The 24047-nt window shown below is 38.9% G+C and overlaps 1 protein-coding gene and 1 long non-coding RNA gene across 3 annotated transcripts in view; one reads left to right on the top strand and one right to left on the bottom strand.

Moving 5' to 3' along the window:
* The window catches only part of LOC146665393 (chemokine-like protein TAFA-5), a 52707-nt gene extending 34931 nt beyond the window's left edge, over nucleotides 1-17776 (bottom strand). The window contains exon 1 of one of the 2 annotated variants that reach the window (XM_085413019.1): nucleotides 16140-17776. In XM_085413019.1, coding sequence (XP_085269145.1) covers nucleotides 16140-16230 — 91 coding nt within the window. In that variant the 5' untranslated portion in view covers nucleotides 16231-17776. Of the gene's footprint in view, nucleotides 1-9427; nucleotides 9815-16139 lie in introns of those variants that run through there. The other variant, XM_085413018.1, reaches the window with a different exon arrangement.
* LOC146665392 (uncharacterized) lies at nucleotides 16697-22922 on the top strand. The gene is made up of 4 exons (XR_014912600.1): nucleotides 16697-16764; nucleotides 20103-20232; nucleotides 21014-22591; nucleotides 22671-22922. It is a non-coding gene; the product is annotated as an uncharacterized LOC146665392 (long non-coding RNA).
* Nucleotides 22923-24047: the final 1125 nt, after the last annotated feature.

Genomic DNA, 24047 nt, shown 5'->3' with positions numbered 1-24047 from the left:
TCAGTTGCACATGTCATTTTGTATATTTAAATTTACATGATCTGTCCTTTAGATCTGATTAACTTGATGGCAGCCAATTATCATGCATTAAATATGCAAAAAACAAAAAGGGCTTTTTTTGTGTGTGTACCTAATAATTTCCTCTGAATGGTGACTGAGAATCTTAGATCCATCACATCTCAGCCACCTGGAATTAGTGTTCCTTCTGATCAGATGTTCAGTTGTTATAAACATGTTGGTTGTTTTGTACCATCCAGTTTCTATCATCTGCTGAAGAGTGTCCATTTTACAGCTTTCACAGTTCAGTTGTTATAAATGACTATTCCTTTGCCCCACCAAATCCCTGGATCACCTAAAAATGACCCCACATGCCCCTGCAAGCCTTCTCACAAGGCTTCTTTACACTGGCCTTCTATAAATTTTAGGGATCAGTTTAAGATTTTGGTGATCACTTTTCTGTAAGCGGTCTATGCAGTTTTAATACTATTTTTCATTGAGTTTAAATAATTCGAGAACAGCTTCACAGCCTCTCTCAGAGGCCACTCTGTCCTTCAGCTGCTTTTGTATTCATTCTGTCATTCTGTGGTTGGGGCTGTTTGAAATACTGGCTGCTGGGGTGAAAAGCCTGTCAGACTGAAACATGGCAGAGTGTCAGAAGTGCTTGGGAGCTCAGAGGTTCTGAAGCAGCATGCAGTGTTTGTTGTCAGCAACGCCTCGATGAAACATGAATAAAGGCGCAGTGCTGTTGTTTCTATCAGCTCGGAGTCATTGCTGCTGTCCGTCACAGAAGTAATCACTCAGGAGGATTAATGTCTTTGTGACAAGGCATACTTTCTCCTCTTCAAAACACACAGGATCCTTTAAGTGCAGGAAAATGGCATTATCGAAACAATAGATGAAAACATCAAATGAGCAACAAAAAGTGTCAGTATGCAAACAAATTACCCCCCTAGTGTAGAGAAGGCTTGCTGTATTACTTCAACTTTGTTAGATAAAAAAAACTACAACATGCTTTCTCCTAAAGTCTTTTAATGGCAGGAGCTCACCCCTCAGTTTACATATAAGTCACAAGTCCACTTGTTTCTGTTTTTTTTTTGTTTGGTTTTTTTATTCCAAATGTATGGTTCATTACCAGAGTGCAAACTCAGAGTGTCACACTCAAGAGTGAGTCACCACATACAATAATATTGACATTAAGAGTGAAGCTGAGGGCTTGCACTTAAAACACAACAGTATATACTAATAAAACAGGAAATTCGAGAAAAAAAAACCCCACACCGTGTGTCTCTAATACAAGCCTGTCTTTAAATGGAGTTGTGACTTTCTGTACATGAGGTTCATACGGGGCTGGTTATTATTTGAGGACAGACACTAATCAAAAGATGCAATGCTAAAACTGAGCTCTGTGCTGATGAAACACATACAAAGAAAACAGTTTCATAAAAGTGAGTCTAACAGTAACATGATCTTTCCTAACACTAACACTGCACACAACTTTGTGCTGAGACTACACTTTTGATGAAGTTCAGGTGTGCACACAGGTGTACACACAAGTGTTCACACAGGTGTGCACACAGGTGCTCACACACACACACTAAATTGGGCTGCTGTTGCCTCTAAAAATATCTTGCATTATTAGTACTCTGTGCTGCTCAGTAACATTGTCATTGTTATTTATGCTGGTCGTTGCCGTGGTTTCTCTGCTGTTTTTTCCCCTCAACAGGTGTTGAGAAAAAAAAAGTTTCTCTGTGTTTTTCCTCTTCTCCTCTATTTTTCTCTCACTGTCTTTCTCTTAACTTTCTCCCCCAACTTCACTTTCTTTCATTTATTTCCTTTTCTGTTTCCTGGGTTGTAATAATCCAAAACAAAAACTCCTAATAAAGTTCTAATAAAATATGACCATCAAGTGGACCATTATAGTCAATGCCACTATGCTCCACTTGTGAAAGTAAATCTGTTTGGCGTTTTTTGGCCTTCAGACAACAATTCTGATTGCTACACTGGTGGACAGGCCAGGGGGGGGGAAATGAAGTTCATAATTACATATGACAGCCTGCATTAATAGCACTCCAGCTATCTCTCTGGTGTGACCTCCCGCTTCTGTTAACCTCAAGGCAGCATGGAAACTGATCACTGCCTGAGAGTTACCATGATAGTAGTTATGACACTTCTCCCTCTTTCTCCTCTCTGTATAAAATCAGGTCTGTAAGGCCAAAGTTAATCTTGGGGAGATGACATTTCTCCATCGCTTTGTTTGCTCTCATACCAACAAATGACACTAATACAGTTAGAAAGTAAGAAAAACTGCTGTCTGTCCAGACTTTCTTTCTGACCTCAGGAATTTTTTCCATCAACCTAATTCAGTATGTTTTCTTGGTCTCAGGGATTTCTCTGGTTTTTGAATTTGATATTTTAATTTTGATATTATTCCAGTCATGTTAAACTTCAGGTCTGATTTTTAAAAAATCCTGCTCATTTAATTATCATTGCAATCATTAGTTTTAGTTGAATTTTGATTGTGAATTGTGATTTTGAATTTAAGTTCCTGTTTGTTAATTTCTCCACTGGAAAAACTCTGTTCAAGTTTTACTTTAAAAGTGGACAAGAAAAATAACCTTTTTGTCAAGACATTTCACTGTAAGAGGCACAGTTGTAGCTGAACTTAACAGGACTAAAGCTGACATTCAGCATCATCCTTTGTTTTACAGCAGTACACTTTCTGTGCAGACTACCTGCCAGTGGGTCCTTCCTCTGATCTCTGCTGTTTCTCTCTGCAGTGAAACACTTGTATGATTTTTACTCCACTGTTTGGCCAAACGAATCGCTTTAAACTCGGCTGTAGCAGAAAAGCTCAGATTACAGGAAAATAATAACAGTTACAGGACATTGTTTTTTCCACTTGTATTGCTGTTTCCTTACCAGTGGGAGCTGACACACAATCTATTCATGGAGATGACAAAAGATAAACTGACACCCAGTGGATATGACCTTTTATTATCTATTGTCTTTTTTTCAATTTCCCTGCAAATTGAATTGTTTACCGTAAGAGGGAAGAAAGAAGAATAATGATGAGGGTGAAACTGATTTTGACGTGATAAAGCAGCTGTCTGCTGGCCCTCTGATGACAGTTAATGAGTCTATTATTGTGCACCAGGAAACAAATTCAGAATCCAGCAACGGGTGAGATGGAAGTCTCTAAAGCAGCTTGTTCTCAGACGGCAAACTAGCAAACTATCAAAGAAGTCAGAGGTTGTGTTTAACATGACGTAGAGCAACTTTTGGAGAGGAAGTATTAAAACAAATCTACAGAGACACCAAACTGTTAACTATTTGTTTGTTTGTTTTTTACTTCTTTTTCCTGCCTCCTGTCTTTCTTTGTCTTTTCTTTCCCCTTTCTTCAGTGTAATGCGTGGTTAGCATTACTGTGGAAATTTACAATTACTTTCATTGTGGGTATTTTGTATGTTTTTTTTTATTTCCTGGATTTATGATTGCTTTCACTGCCCATATTAGTTTCACCAGTGTTCTATCACTCAATGACCTCTCTGTGTATTTATTGTGGCCTTTACTGTAGATTGTATGTTTGATGCTTGATATTTGCCACTGTGGCATCAAATATCCATTAAGCTAATCCATCCACACAAGCTAATAAAGATTTCTAGCAAAATGCATTCATAAACTGTGCAGAACAATGCACAGACACAGAAATCTGCTTATGTGTTCAAGGTAACAGAAGGAATGTCTGTTATTATTGTTATTATTTCCAATTTTAATTAATGACACATTTAATTGATACCTTTGTTGCATCTATTAGGTAGACCATGTAAGTATATTATTAAAGTGCAATGTTAAATATCAGGGAAAACTTTGATTTATAAATATGAAATGTAAAAAGATAAAATGAAATGCATAACTGAAATAATTACATAATTGAAATACAAAAAATATTACTACAATATTATTATATAATATTATTATTATATAATATTCAGCAATATATTATTATTAAAAATTATTATTTGCTTTTTTTAAATATAGAAGCCCATGGATAGTGACAGCGTCTGCTGTAACAACAATCACAGAAAGCATGTTAGCATATGCTGCACACATGTGACATACAACCAGCCAGCTGCAGAGAAGCTACATGACCTGCGAGAACATGACAGAGTGTTGCATGTGCAAAAGAGTGATGTACCACATAGCGTTGGCATCGTGAACATTGGTATTTCAGAAATAAACCTCTCGTTTTGATTGAGTGATGAGACTTTAACCACCCACCCTTCAAAAGAAGCTGCCATCGTCAGTCACATTCAGTGTTGCTTCCAAATAGGATTTTTTTTAAGGTTTTGAATTGTATATTACCCTTTCTTAAACCCTGGAGTCCGACTCCTCTATTTTGCACAGGAACATATAGTTTAACTTTTTTAAAACGAATGTTTTCAGTTGAGCTCGTGTTTCTGCTGAAGACACTTTTATTTTGGAAATCAAAGCTTGTCAGTGTTTTGTGCACACACGGCAACAGATCCTATCTTGTCTAGCTGAGCCAAGGGGGTTTTGGCTTTTTTTTGTCACACTTCCATGCTTACCGCTGAATCACTCGCTGATGTGCCTCCTCCAGACCCATTTATTCAAATCCAATTACACTCTCTGGAGCTTTTCGCTTTCTTAATTTTTGTTGTGTGTTTTTTTTCCTCAGCTGATGATTCCCTCTTTCATTCAGTTGCTGTGTTCATAATTCCCATGAATATATGCTCAACTTAATGGAGCATTGAAAATTAATTTGGGCTCTGAAGGTTCCTTAGTTAAGCTTTCAACACCGCAGGCACAACAGCGTGTCTGCTGCATAACAGGTTTGTTTCCAGGATCTAAACGAGCTTTATGAGCAGGCAGATAAAAGGAAGGAAACACAAAGTAAACAGACAGCATAAGGAAATTAAACTTGATCTGCAGTTTGTCTTCATTAAAGTGTTTCACACTGTGATGATCAATGAAAAAGAGACAACCAAAACAACGTTCTACAACTGATCTTTTATACTGTGCTTTTTTTACCTTGTGTTTTGATGTCATGTAAACTGGCAGACCGTTTTACAAAAACGACTCTGCAGAATCATTGCAAACGTGCAGCTGCTCACTTGACTCTGTTTGAGCTATGACTGATGAATTTCAATGAGCAGCTGCTGGACTTTATGATTTTCCTCTCTTTGCAGCAGCACTGATTATCTAAAACATCTGCATATGATGAAGAAACTCGGAAGCAGCTGCTGAATAAAAACAAAAGAGCAAGTTTCTGCTTCACGGAGAGCAGAGGGGATTTTATTGTTTTCCTGTCATACATCAGAGACTGAGGAGAACTTTAAATGTGCCAGTGTTATGTTGCATCTGGCTGCCTCAGAAATGCATATTCTACCTGAAATAAAAACAGTAACATCTATGAAACATGACTAATTCCAGGTATCACCCACAGTGTGAAAGAAGTCTGGTATCAGATCAGAAATGTCAAAAATCACTTTCACAAAGAGCCAGAGTGGAATTGTCACATCAAGGACAGTTTCTTTTCGAGGCTTGTACTATGAATCGAGCTCAACATACCGAGGCCAGCTTTCTGTTACGTGAACAGCAGCGATCACATGACTCTGGCTCAACTTGGGTTTCCTTTGTGCATTCACATTAAAGAGGTGGTGTTGTAGTATCTGACCAACCACAATTATTGATAAGTGTACTGGCAACAAAGTGGCTGATTTTTCAACACAAAATAAAACTAGATGAAACGCACAATAACTGAAAACAACACAACAGTGTGTGAGAGAAGAAAAGCACTGTAGTATTAAATGTGTGTGCTTTAAGCACATGGATCAGTAAAACTGGAAATGAGATGCTATAGTAAAATGGCCTGTATTTAGTATAGTATAGTAATACACATTAGCCTATTTTAAGTCATAAAGGAAAACTAGCAAAAATGCTGACTTCTGTGAGTTACTACTCACAGCTTTGTCATTTATATACAAAGAATTATAATGGATTATAAACAAGTAGTTCATTCTCTTCCACCTTTCCTTTTCATGGTCGTGGAGAGGAGTGGAGTTGGGGGGGGGGGAGGGGCTATCCCAGCTGTCTTAGGGCGTGAGGCAGGGTACACCCTGGACAGGTCACCAGTCTGTCGCAGGGCAGTAGAACCATAAGACTGTTTTAAATGAATAAAGTTGCATATAGAAATATATATTCAATATATCACACAGAATGGGAAATAGACTTTTGACTCTATTAAAAAATGTAAACCTTCCAACTCTCACGGTTCTTCCAGGAATGGAGGTACAACTTTCTAGAGAACTGATCAGCTGATTTCTAATCTGAAACAAGTTTGCTGCAAGTTAAGGTTACCATGGCAATGGACCCCTGTAAAAAGAAATACTGAAAACTTAGAGATGGACGATCCGATATTACGTATCGGTATCGGTCTGATACTGACCTAAATTACTGGATCGGAGAAATAAAAAATGTAATCCGATCCATTAAATATCAAAAAAGCACCTCACAAAACTTGTGACACGGCATAACTCTGCTCATAACCGTAGCACGTCGGAGCAGTATGCCTCACGTGATAGAGCGGCTTTCATCTGAGGAAGTTATCCCAGAGAGAAGTAAAGCAAGTGTGTAAGTTCATCTCTGAATGTTTGTAAAGCATTCCCACGTTAAGCTTAACAACCGATATATGGAGCGACTGCCTCTCTCTCCCTCCCCTTCCTGCTGCTACTTCAATCGGGAAACTGCTTAATGATCAGCTGATCAGCTTTTCTGTTGCGAGTCCGTCTCTCTTCTTTGTTTTTGGCCCACTTTGCACCAGAAAGAGGAAACCAGCTGCTGAACAACAGCAGCACGTTTAAGCTTGATAAGCTGTTGTTAGAATTTAATGCCGATAGGGCATTAACAGGGAAAAGGGGGCACAAAGACATACTTTTCTTTCTTATTCTCATTTAAAATGTCTAGCTTTTAATAAATAATTATCTGAATCTTACACCCAAAGTTTTAATCTGATGTAAAATGTATAGAAGTCCATTACTCTATATAGTAACTGTTAAGTCTAATATACCCTACACACAAGGCTGGACTGGGACAAAAAATCGGCCCGGGCATTTTGACTAGAGACCGGCCCACCAGGATAAAGATTTAAAATGTGACGTCATTCAGGGGTAAAACCGCAAAAGATTCTGGGAACTTGTGGCAAGAGGTACTAGCGCACGCAGGCTTTCAATTGAACTCAGTTACACAGCAATAAAAAGAAACCCAAAAAAATGGCAAGAAGCTGCTGTATTATTAACTGCAATAGCCGGTCGCATGACAGCCACGGGAAGCCGACGGGCAAAGAGATCGTTTTTTTTATCAGATTACGTCGTTGAAGAGAAATTTTTTAAGCCATGTTTCCGAAGTAAGAGCCGACGGATGGTCTGGATATACCAAATTCTGAGACGTTTAATAATAATAATAAACGTCTCAGAACACTCCAGCTCACAGGTTAGTCTGCTCCAAGCATTCCCACAAAGGTCAGAGTTTTGTAGTAGTTAATACGTCATTTTCATAACATAATTAGTGACATAGGTTACAAGCAAGTCTGGCGCTGAACAGAAATTGTTGCTCTATGCTCCTTTGTTTATTGTGCATAAATAGTGAATTGTCCTGACACAATATTGCGTTTCGCTTCTGTTATTATGGTACATTGACAAAAACATATACTTTTATTCACAGGATAAAACAGGTTTTTTGTATCACTAATTGCCCAGTACGATTACAACATACAATATTATTGTCACTGCTACATTTCTGTAATGCTACCAGAAATTATTTCCACTACTAATTAATTACCGTTGAGCTCAAAGGTTATATTAATAAACGGTTAACGAATGTGTATTTATGACGATGATTTGTGAGACTGGTAAACTTAACCTTTGTTCGTACAATGGTCTTTCGTTCTACACGGTGCATTTCAAGGTCCTGTACCCATCCGTCGGTAAACTGTACCTGGGCTTGTTGCAGTGACCTGAAGTTACTAAACTTCATGAGTGTATGTGTTGTGATGATTTCTGATATGAGGTTCAGTTCTACAGTGGTGATCGCAGGGTGTGCACAGGTCAAGTGCCACTATGACCCTCCAGAAAATAACGAGGACAGGGGATGATCGTTCAGCTCTTTAATGGCAGATTTAGCGTGGGTGTGGGTATGTGTGTGTGTGTGGTTCTACAAACAGAATGGAAAATAGAATACAAATTACAATCAAATTATAGACAACAATAATCACCATATAACATATTACAGCCACATACTTGTCTTATAGGCCCTAATACTAAGCTGGCGGCTTTTACTTATAGTCTGAACCATATTTGACAACAAAGAAAATAAACATCTTCCCATCACTTAACTCTTGTGCCCCACTCACTTATGATGCCAACTAAAGAAGGCAATACACATAACAAATCACCAACTTAAACTGAACTCAGTTTGGCCTAGGCGAACTTAGCTTAGCTTAGCCTGCTTAGCTTAGCGATAACTTAGCTGATAGAAAATGTACAAACAGAGGACGTCCAGAGCAAGAAAACATACAGGCCAGTGGCGGCTCCTGAAAAAAATCTCAGGGGGGGCAATTTTTATGATATCGACTAAAATGACCCATTTAATGAGTACATCAAACAACACAATTTTAATTTAAATTTAAAATGAACAACCATATTCTGGCCATTTGTATAGATTTGTAAAAATGAACAACCACGACTTGCGCTGGAACCAACTCCGACAAAAAGTCCTGTTGTATGCTTTTGACTTCTCCTTCGTTGCCTGGGTTAGTTGAATTTCGGGCTTGTCAGGTCCCAACTCTTTAACTTGCAGTTTTTCTGCCATTGTCCTTCTGGCAAAAGGGTAGGTTAGAAGCGATCTAACCGAATTTGGGGGAGGCTGTGCCTCAACCGTTAACAATACCGCTGCCATCGTCTCTCTCTGACCTTATAGCTCACTTAGGCTACTGACTGAGGTAAAATTCTAGAACAGCAAATCTTCGCGCGTTTTCTGCAGGGGCGCAATTTTAAGCGCCCCCAAACCATTTAATTCAGCGACGCTGATAGGTCAAATATTTATTATTTTCCCCTGGCAACCATTTAATGATAGGCTATTTCGCTGCATATCAAGGGCGCTTTGACGAGCGCCCCAGAAGAAGAAAAACACCGTTTGTTGGTTGAACTTTAATGAGTCAGCTGGTGAAAATGTTAAAATACGCCTGGCTGTATATGGGCACACACATAGTAAAACTATCATTGATGAATTTTTTAAAAATATATATTTTTACTCCTCCACATTTGGGGGGGCGGAGCCCGAGCGCCCCCTATGGGCCAGCCGCCACTGATACAGGCTATCCTTCTTACACAAGAAATATCCTGTAACTCACCAATCTTATGGACGCACACTCTCATTGAACCCACATAAACTGCTCTCGAGCATAACTTGTGATTCACACTGCCTTCATGAACACCATTTTCCATCCCAGTCAAACATTACTCACAAAACGGCCGCGCCCTCTAGTGGCGAGGCAGAAAACTGCATCACAGTCCTGCCTTCAGAACAGTGTACACTCACTCCAAGAACCGTATAATTATAAATATGAGCGTGGTGAAAGTTGGGCAGCACGCTGACGTCTTTTGTCCACTCTGTGTGCTCGTAAGGGTCTGACCCTTTCACTCATTTGATTTTTCCTCGTATCTTTTCTTTGTCTTTTCGTCGAGTCTGTCTTTGTATGGACCGGCATTGTTTTCCTTTTGTTTTGTACATTCCTTTTTTGTGCGCCAAAGAAAAAACAAGAAGGTATTGGAACCGGAGAATGAACGTTTTGCGGTGCTGCAAACGCTTGCATTTGATGCGGTACTTGGATTGTTTTGCCACGAGTTCCCGGCATGCAATGCGCGAAAATCACGTGATTGCTAAACAAGGGGGAGGGTGCATCCGGCCTCCTCTGCTGTAATTGGTCCAGCCCAGAGTCAATCATGACCAATTGGCCAATCCAACACCTTTCATACCTTTTATACCCTTCCTAAAAAAAAAAAAAAAAATCCATCGGCCCATAAAAACAAAAAATTGCCAGCGGCCCACCGGGCAAATGCCCGGTATGCCCGATGGCCAGTCCAGCTATGCAAGTTAGTACTTTTTCCTTTGGGAAAGTACCATCGGTAAATTCTGCAATTCTGTTGAAGAAAGATGTTGAATCTATTTAATTATTCTTGAAAAATAATTTATTTCTCTGCATTTTTTTTCACCCTGCATCAAATTAAAGTTGATTACATAGATTAAGCATCATGAGGTGGAGGGTGGGGGGTGGCTCCCTATTTTTTATTTTTTTTTGCTGGGAGTTTGCAACCCTATTAGTTAGGTTGCTTAATATTTCTCTAAGTACTCTTTAAAATACCAGAATAGGGAGGATGGAGTGGGTTTAAGTTTATTAGATTGATCAGTGTTGCTCAACTATGAAATACTTTGGGTGCAGTGTGTTTTTTACATACAGGTATAACAGAATAGCTTTAGTGTTGTTGTTTATTTAAACTTGAGTATGAACTTATACAAAATGCAGCACGATATTAAAAAAACAGTTTTATTGATTAAAAAACACACTATATCGGATTCATATCGGTATCGGCAGATATCCAAATTTATGATATCGGTATCAGTATCGGACATAAAAAAGTGGCATCGTGCCATCTCTACTGAAAACCCAGGGTTAAGCTTGAACTTAACTTCATAAGGAAAAGTCCTGCTTCATAGTACAGTCATCAGGTCTGCCTAAATCCCTGAATCACACACAACTAAAAGAAAATCTTTAATCAAAACAAGCTAACTACCATGCAGCTAGTGCAAAATCATGAAAAGGACATTTTTCAGGCCTTTGCATTTTATTACATAAAATACATCCGGGTGTAAAAGCAATACAACAAATTGTTAAAATTTTACCCTCAACCTTTGAAATCTTATGTGGTTTTTACATACCACACAGACTAGACTTCTGGTGTGAAATTGGTTCCAAGAAAACATAAAAACCTTGGTAAACTTTTCCCCTTCTCAAAAATAAAGTCTCTTTGCATTTCTTTCCCCTCTTCAAGTTTTTGTCTTTACTGGTGTGTGAATTCAAAACAAAACCCAAATCTCTTACAGTCACAGGCCTCTCGTTACACTCAATAAAACAGTGCTCAGTTTCCCACCTCTCTTGGGAAATTTGCCGTTTAACAGTCATCCCACAAACCATAAGGTCTCCTCAGCACACACTCAGATGTACACTACAGTGTTAATTTCCTCAGTCACACCATAAAGACTGTGTGCTCAGCTATAACTGCTCAGCACACCAAACTGCACACAAATCATAACTGAGCTCTTCTTTATTAAGCTGGCTGTAACCTCTCAGTCTGTGTGCAAGAGAGCCTCAAGGTCCCAGCAGGCTACCGCATAACAAGAGAGAGGTGGGATTAGTGAATGTACAACACCTGTGCCGATCAGCCCTCCCTCAGACCGCTCCCTGAGCAAAAACCACAACCTGCCACTATAATCTGCCTTTATGATTAACTTTGTTTTTTGTTTTGTTTTGTTTTTGCTGTTTTTTGTAGCTTAGGGTTGGAAGCGAGTCTGTTTTAATCTGGCATGTCCGTGGGGTGGGCATCATTTTGCAGACAACAGTTAGCAACAATAGTTATCTCAACACACTTTGTGGTAGAAAAACAATATTAAACAGAGACAAGACTAAATTAACAATCTCCTATGAAGGCACTTGGTGATGGTGGTAAGAAAGAACTGCCTTGTAAGAGGAAGAGGACACCAGAGGATTGCATAGGGTAAACACAATAACAAACAGGACATAACACAAATTACAAGCAAGAGTAGATCAAATTTAATGGTGTGCAATAGTAGCACAAAAGGGGGAAGTGGTCAAGCCCAGTGCATTATGGGAAATCACCCAGTCTCTTGAGCCTACAATAATAACAACTTAAGCTGTGAACCTAATCCCAGCACTATCACCGCCAATGACAAAATATTCCAAAACAGTTCTCTGGAAGAGAAAGTCATAAAGGTTGAAAGAGTGTCTGCCTGGTTTCACAGGATAAGGGGCTTGAGCTCAAAGTGGGCATGAAATGCTTGTACTGTCCATAATTTAAAACATAAATGTATTACAGTTTTCACACTGTATGGTCTAAAAAGTGGGCTCAGTTTTGTTGTGTCCTGGCAATAGCAATTACAAAAACCAAGGAAAGACTGTTAGCTTTTACTCCATGCCTCAAAAGTGGCAAGTGGTTCTTCAACACTGGCTAGCTGGAAAAGTGACCTGATGGATGTTAAGACCTACAGTAGCTAAAGATGAGGCCCTGAGAAAAGTCATTAGACCTACCAAGACACTAACTAATGCTACCCTCACTGTACTTTTATTATCGTTGGAATCTTTTTCAGTTCACTCCACAAGTAAACAAAAAATAAGTTCACTTCAATAACTGCAGATTTTATGTGCAGTATTAACCAAAGATGAGAGAACTGAATATGTTCTCACTGTATTCTTGGCTGATGCAAATTGTTATAATATCAGTTCCAGTTTTTGATATTACAGCTGATGATGTCGTTGAGTGTTAATGCAGCTTAACAAAACACTGATTATAATACATCCAGATGTTTCTCTCTGTTTTTCTGCAGGTGAACATGATGCAGCATGACTGTTAGTATGTTAAAATATAAACTTTCTCCTGCAGATTTTCCTCTGCAGAAGCTGCTGATGAAGACTTTTGCAATCATATTTATGGAAAGCCTACAACAACATGGAGGCTGCACTAGGCTGTAGCAAAGACACTGTGCTGGCACAAACTGTATTAAAGATGCATTTTTTAGGCTACATCGACAAAATGTTTGCTCATCAGCTGACCTGTTCACTAGATCTGGCTCCTTGCAACTTTGTCCACTTTTCCAAAATTAAAATTGCTCAACTTACTGGACACGATCCAGCTTACACCATAGAGGCAAAAGACATTGTTTAATTTTTACTGGCCCTTTCTGATCACAACTTATTAACTCATTTTCACTTTTCATTGGAAACGTTTGAGCTTATTAATGTTACTGCTCTCTTGGTATCCCAAAGGAGGGGCATGTTCAACACTGCAGAACCCCCTGATGAGGTGCTTTTTGCAAACTAGTACTGACAACCACAGAAAAATCAGTGCTGCTAGAGATGGAAGCAGAACAGGTTGATTTTTTTTTTTTTTTTGTTCTCTTTAAAGTAAACGCTGTGGTGCTTTTCCACTTGGATCACTGAGCAATTTTATATCAGTGTTTTTAGTGAATGCAAAGTACGAGTGGGACTCCAACACTAAGCTGGAGCATTGTGTGTGTGGTGCTTCAGGGACAAGGCTTCGTAAAAATGCTCTGCACTTCCTTCTTTTCTTTACTATCCACCACAGAACAAACCTGAACACTGAAATTTTCACAGTGTTGGCGACATTTCAGCCAGATGAGTCCGGAAGGAAGTTACAAAAAGAATTTCTCTACTACTGCAGTGCTGCTTGTTTTGGCAAGAATCACTCAGCTAAAGATGTAAATAATGCAATGTTTCAAGAATGACAATTATATTTATTATGTTTTACTGGTGACTGGAGTTTGTAAGCAGTACAATTTATTTGTTAGTGCAAACAAAATTAAGACCATTGTCTGTCCTTTCTCTATCTATCTATCTATCTATCTATCTATCTATCTATCTATCTATCTATCTATCTATCTATCTATCTATCTATCTATCTATCTATCTATCTATCTATCTATCTATCTATCTATCTATCTATCTATCTTCTTACTATAATGATCATTATGTATGTTTGCATATATGTACACTATTTCTTCCTCAATGTGCAGGCCAATCTCCACAAAACTGTTCGTGAATATTGTCACACATACAGCAATTATTCAAATGTATAAAAAAAAATTTAAATAAAAGATTTATTATAATATTATATTTGTATAAATCATCCCCCTGCAAATGCAACGTTTTATTCTCTGTTTGTATTTTTTTCCACAGGTCACGTTCAACAGACATCGCCTGCACTTAATGTCACGATCACCAACATCTGTATCCGTGACAGAATTTTGTTCTTGTCGCCACTACATATGGAATAAAGACAGAGCGCTGTAATTTCGAGTAATAATAACTAAAGTAACTTAACCTTTTAACTCTTCAGAACTCTTCAATGTCTCTTTTTACACGAGACATTGTATGTTGAGTTCGGCTTTTGAACCAGCTGCTTAAAGTCCTCCTTTACTACTATGTAACTGCATTACTAATTTCCATGCACTATTTTGTTCTTCCTGTCATATTCAGCCTAACGAGAGAGTTTGATGGAGTAATTTATATACTTTTAGGTCACATACCATCAGCTGCTTGTATCATCTCTTCACATGCCGTCATAGCCTGGTTGTACTGTTTCCACCTTTGGCAGGAACAGTTTTCTCGCATATTTTACAAAGCTTTGTGCTTTGTTAGCAATTGCTGATGAAACTCCTGTTTTCCTGACTTTGTCTCCTGTCACGTGTATTATGCAAGTAAACACTTGGCATTGTTATAACATTGTAATATGACACTTTTATGTCACGTAAATACTTCATATTATCACAAATAATATCACGAATAATCTGATATGATATATGACATATACTGATATAGTGACTGCTAATAAGAGATAGATTCTTCCGACTATCTAGACTACAATATCTGAAGATCCGTTTAAAGTGAAAGATCTCAGAGGCTATAGGAGAATAGAAAAGGAACATTATCAAAGATGAAGAATTTGATAAGTAAAGAAAATAAGGGATCCACCAGCAATGACCCTGTTATAAGAAAGTTGCAGGGGTCTCAGAGGATGAGTAGCAGTATCTAAACCACTTCTTAGGTGGGGAAACAAGATCAAATGCTTAAAGTAAACTAAAAAAAATAGATGATGGTAATATGATGGTTAGAGGTTAAATGCAGTCACAGAGCAGATGAATCCAAGACGAAGTTAACAGGAGAAAGAATGACAGCACACAGTGAAACACGGTACAAGGTTACTGAGTCCTCCAGAGGAGCAAATTAACTCTACCCTCATTGTGTGAGTACCACCCCCCTCAGAAAAGATCAATAACTTCATTCTTTTCATTGCAAATAATAAAAAGCATCAGAAAAACATTTGTTTTCCCGATTGTTGTCTTTTAGAGTTGCAAAGAGACTTTTCTAGTTCCTGCTTGAATCTAATCAAATTTTGGTCAAGTTTTAATTTCTAATCATAATTGTAATAAAAGTGTAATGCCCCTGCATTGAGAGAGTGGAGCTTAGCACAAGCCTAAACCCTGTGTACCGGCGGGGTCACATTATGTCATATATTTTCTTAACACAACAGAGATCAGCATACAAATATCAAAACTACTTTTTAACAAGGATTAAAAATAGTCCAGAACATTAGTAAAATAAACACTTTGTATTATTGTGTCTGTTACTGATAAAACCTGCACATCAGTCTAGAAATGAAACACTGCAATAGTAGAGCGACCAGACCAACAAAATAAATGTCACAATTGCTAAGAATGAAGTTTAATAACTTGCCATGACATTCATTAGATTTCCTTGCACGGTCTGTGTACAGAACCGTACAGTCGCTCTGTGTGTGGCACGATGGATAGACAGGTAGAGTGTTTCATCTCTGAGATTGTTTCTGATTGCTTCGGTTTCCTACAGCGAAAAACATCGAAGCTCTGCTGGAGCTCAGACTGCTTCCTGAGCGCCTTATCCCGCCCGGACGTCCCGACCAGGGTCCGTTTCTACTGATGTTGATTCATTTGTTTTACATCTCTGGCCTTAATTTACCATATCATCATCATACCGTAACCATATCACTGCTGCACAAGCGCTGCACAGACGACTAAAACCGCGGGACTGCATGCACAAATGCACTTCCCTGTTAGTGTCTCCGGGTACTGAAACCACAGAGACAGAAACCTTTCAGTACATTTTTTCCCATATTGTATCTGACCTGTTGAAGCACTCTGGCTCCTAAGTTTGACCACAAACATACACAAGCACATATGTATGTAACTATGTAACCAGAAAACAGAAACACTACCTTCCCTCAGGATTTGGCTGTGGAGGAGCAATAGGAGCAGGAAGCAGACCGCGGCGGCAGTCAGAGCCCAGGCCGGCCGAAGGAACTGCATGAGGTGAAGAATGTGTGGGCAAAAAACTCCAAACTGTCCTCAGGCTAGTGCCTCCTCACGACGCCACATCCATCCACATTCGACCAAGAGGAGGACAGAGAGAGGAGACACCTCTCATCTTCGAGATGTGTATTCACAAACGGGCCTGAAGTGACAGATCTTCAGTGGAGGAGATCTGGGATCTGAGATCCACTACACGAGAAATCACAGGGTCCTCACAGAGCTCCCCGGCGGTTTCTGCGGGCAGCAGCAGCTTTTGATGTGGGAAGTCCTCCGCTGCAGAATCACAATCCAATAAGCTTCAAACTAGAAGTTTTCCAGCTTTAACCTGCAACTTACGGCTCGGTGTCCTTTGGATCCATTCACTAACTCGTCCACGTAAAATCCGCCAAAGATTAAACAACAGACACCGGGTCCAAACCGAAGCGCCTCGGGGGGCATACTTTACGCTTCTCCGCGGGGTTTGTGATCCTGGTCGGTGCCTCGGTGCTTGCCTGGCGATAAGTGATGAGCACGGAGAAGGATGAAGAGCAGGTAATGTGTGCAGGTCTGTGTACACCCCCCCCACCACACACACACACACACACACACACACACACACACACACACACACACACACACACACACACACACACGCTCTCGCTCTCTCTCTCTCTCAGTCACATACGAGTTGACGTCACACCAGTTACCAGTTACAAAGACCACTATGGAGGAAAATAAAGCGTGCACAGTATTTAAGACAACCAGACTGAGTGAGGCTACTTCATGATGGACAGGAACGGAATCAGAGCGTCCCTGACCTCCGGGGAGGACTCTGACGTTTGTGTGGGGTGGGATTAAATTGAATTTATCGGTCAATAAATTCAGATTCATGAATAAAAAGTCTCATCACTTGTAAAAGATTATTTTAAATTACTGCTATTATTCCATTATTGGTATTTGGTATCTCAGTTTCCACAGGACGCAAACACAACCTGGAAACTGAAAGCGTCTTCTTAAGGCTTCAACTTGTTTTAATAATGTATTTTTTTTGATAATAAACAGAACATTTTTTTATTCATCATTTATTTTATTTTTTTTGATTTTCATTGAAATAAAAAAAAATATCACGTGTTCAGAGAAATTAAGAGGAATCTCCATTTCAAGTAAAACTATTTGCAAACCTACTTTAGTTAACATTGGCATGTTGGTATTTTTTAAATTGCAGAACAAAAGTACGTTTACAGTATCGTCCTTATTTTGTTATATATACGACAGTAAACACATGAAAAATAGCAGAAATGTCAGAAATATGTTTTCGTGTATTTATTTATTCATTATACATTCATTTAGAGCAGGGGTGAGATGTTTTCCCAGGGGCCACATGAGCAACTGTGGACTGTCTGATAGGAAAGGCTTCTCGTGTGAATCGCTTTGGTAAACATTATAGTTGGAATGTTCTGCGAAGTTTCGGCGAGCCTTCAGGTCCACCGCTCAAATTAACGGTCCTCGGCAGAGTCTCCAGCCGGAGCTGTCGCCGCTCCGGAGATGTTTAGTAGTGTGCACCGGTAGCTGCCACAAGCTCGAGCTGTTACACTGCTGTGTTAAAAGTATGCAGTGTCACACAACTCGTGGTATTTTACAAGCCGTTTTTAGCAGCTGGTCAATGTATTTTTCATCTTATTAATTCCCCTTTTTTTTTTTACAAGTGAATAACTTGTCACTGGCAACACTTCAAGCTCCTCCCCGCCGATCTGCTCCAGTAAAGAGGAATCATGCTCCTAACTCTGAATCACTGTCCATACCACTGCTGCTAATTATTAATCACCTCACAAATATTAGCATCCATCAGCAATCAGTATACAAGAAAAATACTTTTAAACAGATTTAAAAGGTAATCAGTTAAATATAAATACAAAAGTAGCATATATAGGGTTAAGTACACTGTAAAAAAATCGTGATATAAAAGTATTTTACTGTGTATTTTACAGTTTTGTACTGGTCTTCTAGAATATCATTAAATTCACATAAATAGACTGTGATTTTACATTTCAAATGTAAATTAACGTAAAATCACTGTTTTAGCCTGTTTTAGCCTGCTGTGTTAGGATGGACAGCTACAAATAACAAGTATAGCCTAAAAGAAGACAAAAAATAGCTTAAAAAGATACATAAAATCTTTTTTATAATTGAATTTTTCAACTAACTCGATGCATCGTTGCACCCCTGATCATGTTGTGTCATATGAACTAATAATGTCGCTACTATAATGTCGCTACTGATCAATTACATTTTAAAACTTGCTAAAAAGGTCCAAGGAAGTTCCTTTTTCTCTTTTTAAGGAGAGGTCAGTACCACATCATGGTTTTATTAAGTGATTAGTTTCAGTTAAATGACAGGAAACAGAAAAAAACAAACAGCAAATTATTAAAACAAACATCTGTAATGAACACATATACATATACCTATATAGACAACACAAGAACGCTACACTGCAAACCTATTACAGTAAATAATTAGTGAAAGCTATAATGGGAAACAGTGCAGACAACCAAATTTCATTGATTTAGCTGAGCTCATGAATCACAAAAGTGTCTTCATAACTGGGGAGAAAAGAAGAAAAACAAACAAATATGAATGTTTGTGAATGAATGATTCTATTCCACTGAGTAAAGCCTGAAGTTATCTCGGGGGAGATATTTTATCAAATAATTTTTCTTATATTAAGCAGCAATAGTTTTTTTTTCCAAACTTCCAAACTGATAAATATCACGCAGCAACGTTTCTCCTTTGTGTTCAGTATTTAGAGATGAATGAGGACTAATAAAACTGTTGGTTGATGATGGAAACATTTGAAGACAGTAACAGCAGTGCATCAGTTTTTCAACCTCTCTGAATGAATCCATCCAGCTGATTGATTGCTCAGCTTCAGAGGCTCCAGGTTGCTTTCAAAGACTCTTATCAAAGCTCTCAGCGTCCTGTCAGACAAACTCCATCAGAGCTGCCCTACTGCTCTGATGGAGATCCGTCTTCATCAGGTCACGCTCTCTGGATTTCTGCCGGCAGTGATTATTGCTGATGTTTTCCTGCCATCGGTTAGCTTTCCACAGAACTGTCAGTCAGAGGTGTTGTATGAGATGAATCTACAGAGAGAGAGACATCAACAAGAATGCTGCCAGGACCTATCTGCTGTGTGTAACAGCACAGGAAATGAAAAGTGTCTGACAGAAAAGGAACTGAGGAGATGAGGTCAATCAAATCAACCAGAGGTCTAAATTCAACCTGTGCGCAAAGGTTCTGTCTACTCACCAGAGAACCTAGATGCTGCAGAATTAAGTTTTCATTTGTCTGAAGGAAACAAATCTGGCATGGATTTTTCCAAAAAGACCATTTTTTCACTGCCATCTCAGATTCATATTCAGAAAATAAGTCATTACTGCAGCTGTGTAGAGAACTGACTGATCCTGAAAGTATGTATCAATGCAACACATTATCACACATGGACAAGACACAGCACTACACTGTAATCCCAAAAGTTATTTGCATTCAAATGGTTTAGCTATAATTACTGATGGTAATTAATTTTCTTTGTAAAACTAAAATCATATAACTGTGTCAGACAGAACTCATTGGTGGAAGCTTTTTGCACTTAACCTATATTGTTTTGCATGTGATGCACTAAAATGAATACATTTAACATGGTCCTTTCTATTTTAAGTTTATTCTAATAAATAGTTTAAGTTCAATTTTTTATAAGAGAATAAGTTTTAAACTCAACACTCAAATAATAAAAGTAAATTTGATGTTTACTGATCATGTTTAGTTGAAAGCACTTTCACTATTTTTAAGTTTTTGTTGCCCCTCCCATATTTTTCCCGGCACTGGAACCGAAGAGACGTCTGGACTTGTTTGTCAGGAAAAATTAAGACAAGTCGTTTTTGGTGGTTTTGCCTGGGATTGGACATGTTTGTTTCAGTCTACAGTCGATAGGGAGTACTTTTCCTCAAACCTCCACGCACACTGGTGAGTTAAATCTTTTTATTTCAACTTTAAGCAAAAATAGTTGCATGTTACATTACGCAAATGTGCACGCTAATTCAATCTACAGTGAACCCTCGTTTACCGCGGGGGTTACGTCCCAAAAACAACCCGCAATAAGTGAAATCCGCAAAGTAGTGAAAAGTATTTATTATAAATGTTTTAAGGCTGTAACCCTCACAGCCTTAACCCCTGCTCATGCGTAATGGTTCTAGCATCTTCCTCGTCCATCCAAACCGCGCGGTTCCATTGTGTGATGTGAGCACATCCAAACCGTGTTCAGGGTTAGCCCGGGTCCGGACTCCGGCCCCGGTCAGAGGAGGAGGACCAGAGCACGGCCGGGCACCTCCAGCCGTTCACACGGACAAATAAACCTGTCATTATTCTCTGCACAGCCGAGCTCTGACACTCAGCCCCTCGCTGAGGCTCGAGGGGCTGAACACCGCTCCTCTGCACCTGTACGGCCTCTCGTAAAGTTTACTTTATTAACATGTGCGCCGCTGCAGCGCCATTCTCTTTACGGGTTGCTGCCTTATCAACATTGAAGAATGGGTCAAATGCAGAGGACAAACTTCATTATACAGTTGTATAATGACAATAAGCCTTACAGATTCCCCAAATTTTCCTGTTTTTTTTTATTTTATTTGAACAATTAACTTGTACTTAAATAATAAACAACATTTATAGAAATACAATACTTTGACCTTTTATACTTGTGTTACTCTCCACCAACAGGTTAACTCACAGTTTTTCCCCCCCTCTGTAGAATGCTGCTGATGGTGACCTTGAAATCCCAATAGGAATCATCTTCAATGGTGAAAACGGAAGTCCAGAGCAAGAACTGAACCCCTGCCAGCTGGGGATCCTTCTAGAGGGCAATGTGGTAATGGATTCCATCTGCAGTCTTCCTTTGGCAATGTGTCTCCTGTTTGGACTGACTTATGCACTCCACTTGGAGTACCCAAAGTGCATGAAGAATACATTCCTGTTTATCCAGCAGATTATGCTGAATCTGGGACGAAACGATCCTCCTCCAAAACTCCAAAGGCTAAAAAAATGAGCTTTCAATGTGTGTATAGATACATTGAATGTTCACTCTTCATTGAGCAGCTTTTTCTCAAGTTCAGGAAGTCATTATTGTGTTTGTAATTGTCTTTTTTTGTTTTTAGTGGATGGCAAAACCAGGGCTTAAAGGAGTAGTTCACTGATTTTACATACTGAGATATGTTCTTACCTTAGCTTTGAAGAGTTGATGCATACCTGTCTTGTCTTTGTGCGAGAGAAAGGCTCTCCCATATATTCCAACTACCTCCACTTTTTGCTCCTTTTAGAAGCTACCGAGCTCCTCCACGTTTTCCCTATTTATGTAAAATTACATGAAAGGTTACACTATCTAAGTTTAGATTCACTAAATTTAATGTATAGATTTTTTAAGGCGATAAAAAGGGGCACTATATTACAAGCGCGCAGTAACCCTAGTGCACTCTGGAGCATAGACTGAGTTACTGGGGGGATGAAGAAGTGCTCCTACAGTGTTATTACACCTTGTAATATAGTACCCCTTCTTATCGGCTTAGAAAATCCACACGTTAAATTTAGTTAAACTAAACTTGGAGAGTGTCACTTTTCATGTAATTTTACATAAATAGGGAAAACATGGGGGAGCTCGGTAGCTTCTAAAAGGAGCAAAAAGTGGAGGTATTTGGAATATATGGGAGAGGCTTTGCTCCATTTGCATGACTGAGGGCACGCACAAAGACAAGACTGGTACACATCAACTCGTCAAAGCTAAGGTAAGAACATATCTTATTATGTAAAATCAGTGAACTATTCCTTTAATTTCATTGTCTCGCTGGGGCCATTCCTTATTCCATAGTTTTTATTTTTCCAAGTTAAAATATTTGTGAAAATAAGTTTTACTGTTACAACTTGTTACCCAGAGTGTCGCACCAAAGTTCTTTACTTGTGATACACAGTTTTATCTGTTTAAAAGGATTGTTTTAAAGAAAATGTTTTATTGGAAGTCCAATTGTGCAAACAAAAAACTTACTGTTCAAAAAAAACTACCTCAGAGACCACAAATAAATTCTTGTCAAAAAGTGGCTAGGAACAACTGAAATATTGTGTTTGTTTCTGTCATGACCCTGTGCCTTCTCGGCTGACTCTGTATGGCTACAAGTGTTTTTGTTGCGCTGCATCTCTCTCTTTCCCCTGCACTGCGCTCTACCGGGGCGGAGTCATGACGGCTCCAGCCCCTGGCTCGGACACCTGCAAGCAATCATCTCACTCACTTCTTAAGGCGGCTGCTGAGAGTGCTTCCTCGCTGGATTATTGTGTAACACTCGTCAGTGTCATCACCTATCTGAGCCTTTTTCTGAGTTTCTGTCGTGCCACTACTTACCTGCCTTTCCTCTCTGTGCCAGGATTCTCGCCAGCCTGAGGACCGCCGTTGGTGAGCTAAAGCCGGAGTCCGAGCTACCTGAGATTCAGTGGATTTTGTACATAGCCCTCTTCTTCCCGTGCCTGTGCTTCCCGGAGACCCTCTTCCTGTGCCCCCTCACCTGTATATATTCGCACCTGGTGTCTGTGTGTGTAAATAAAACGTGAACTTTAGTGACGGTCTGACTCCGAGTCCCTCCTGAGCCTGACAGTTTCTGAAAGAAATGTCTTCTTAGAAGCGCCATGTGTAAAAATTGGAATACTGTTCAAAGGAAAACAAAAGTCTTGTTTTGTTATAAATAAAGTAGAAAACAAAAACAAAAAACACTTTAGTGGTCTTTGGTTTTGAGTGTGTTTGCCTTGATATATTAAGTTTTAGTAATAATAATACATTTAATTAAAAGACGCTTTTAATTAAACACTACGCAAAAAAGTGAGTTTTGTAATATTAGCACCACTTAAACAATTTAGTTTTTTCTATTAATATTAAGTTAACTGTACTTAAACAAATTATTTTTGAAATATTGAATACTTAAACACTTTAGGTAGCGATGACTCAATATAGTAAATTGTGACAATTTTACTTTTAAGTTTACTTGACTAAATCAGTTAATTTTTTGTTTTGGGTTGATTACTCAAATCATTTGAAGGGAATTGGTTTCCTCAAACGATTTAAGTGTATTGAACTTATCCGGGTTTACAGTGTAGGGCCAGAACCCAGCCACAGAAATGTACTAAAATTAAAACTAATCAACCCACCACCCTCACAAAAAGGATTAAAAAGGGTATAGTTCAGGTACATGGATAAAGGATACACACTCACAAAGTAATTAAGAAATCATACTACATGTACTATAGGACAGTAAATAGCAGAATTAATATCATGTGTCTTTACAATGACCATCCAAGGTGAACCAAATGTTCTGCAAATGATTCAAGTAAAAAGTCTTAGTAAACAAGTCAGTATGTACTAAGGCAGCACCTGAGGAGGTGGCAGTGCTATATAAATGATAAACAAAGCGTGCTAACCCCATAGCGGTAAAATTTAAACTATTAACAGGCAAATGTGGGGTTACCTGTTAATAGTTAATGTTAGTGGGGATGACACTCATCAGTGTCAAGGTGCAGCCAGGCAAGCAGGACGCACTCAAAAGTTCAGTGGATTTATATACAAGGTAATGTGCAACAACAATCCAAACAATTTCCACAGTGTTGATTATCCCAATCCCCATCTCTTCACTTTTTCACTAGTTTTGGAGTCCTGCAATTGAGTCCTGCACCAAACAAATTGTGACAATACCTTTGCCAGGGACACTGTGCCGATCAACGCCGACTCTGCATTCACCAACGAGCTGAATCGG

This window comes from Rhamphochromis longiceps, linkage group LG7 (assembly GCF_057381845.1).
Source record: "Rhamphochromis longiceps isolate RC_006_pf linkage group LG7, R_longiceps_female_GT1.1, whole genome shotgun sequence".
In the NCBI taxonomy this organism is placed as follows: Eukaryota; Metazoa; Chordata; class Actinopteri; order Cichliformes; family Cichlidae; genus Rhamphochromis; species Rhamphochromis longiceps.
Note: the sequence above shows the minus strand (reverse complement) of the source record. Positions and strands in the feature narration are given on the sequence as shown.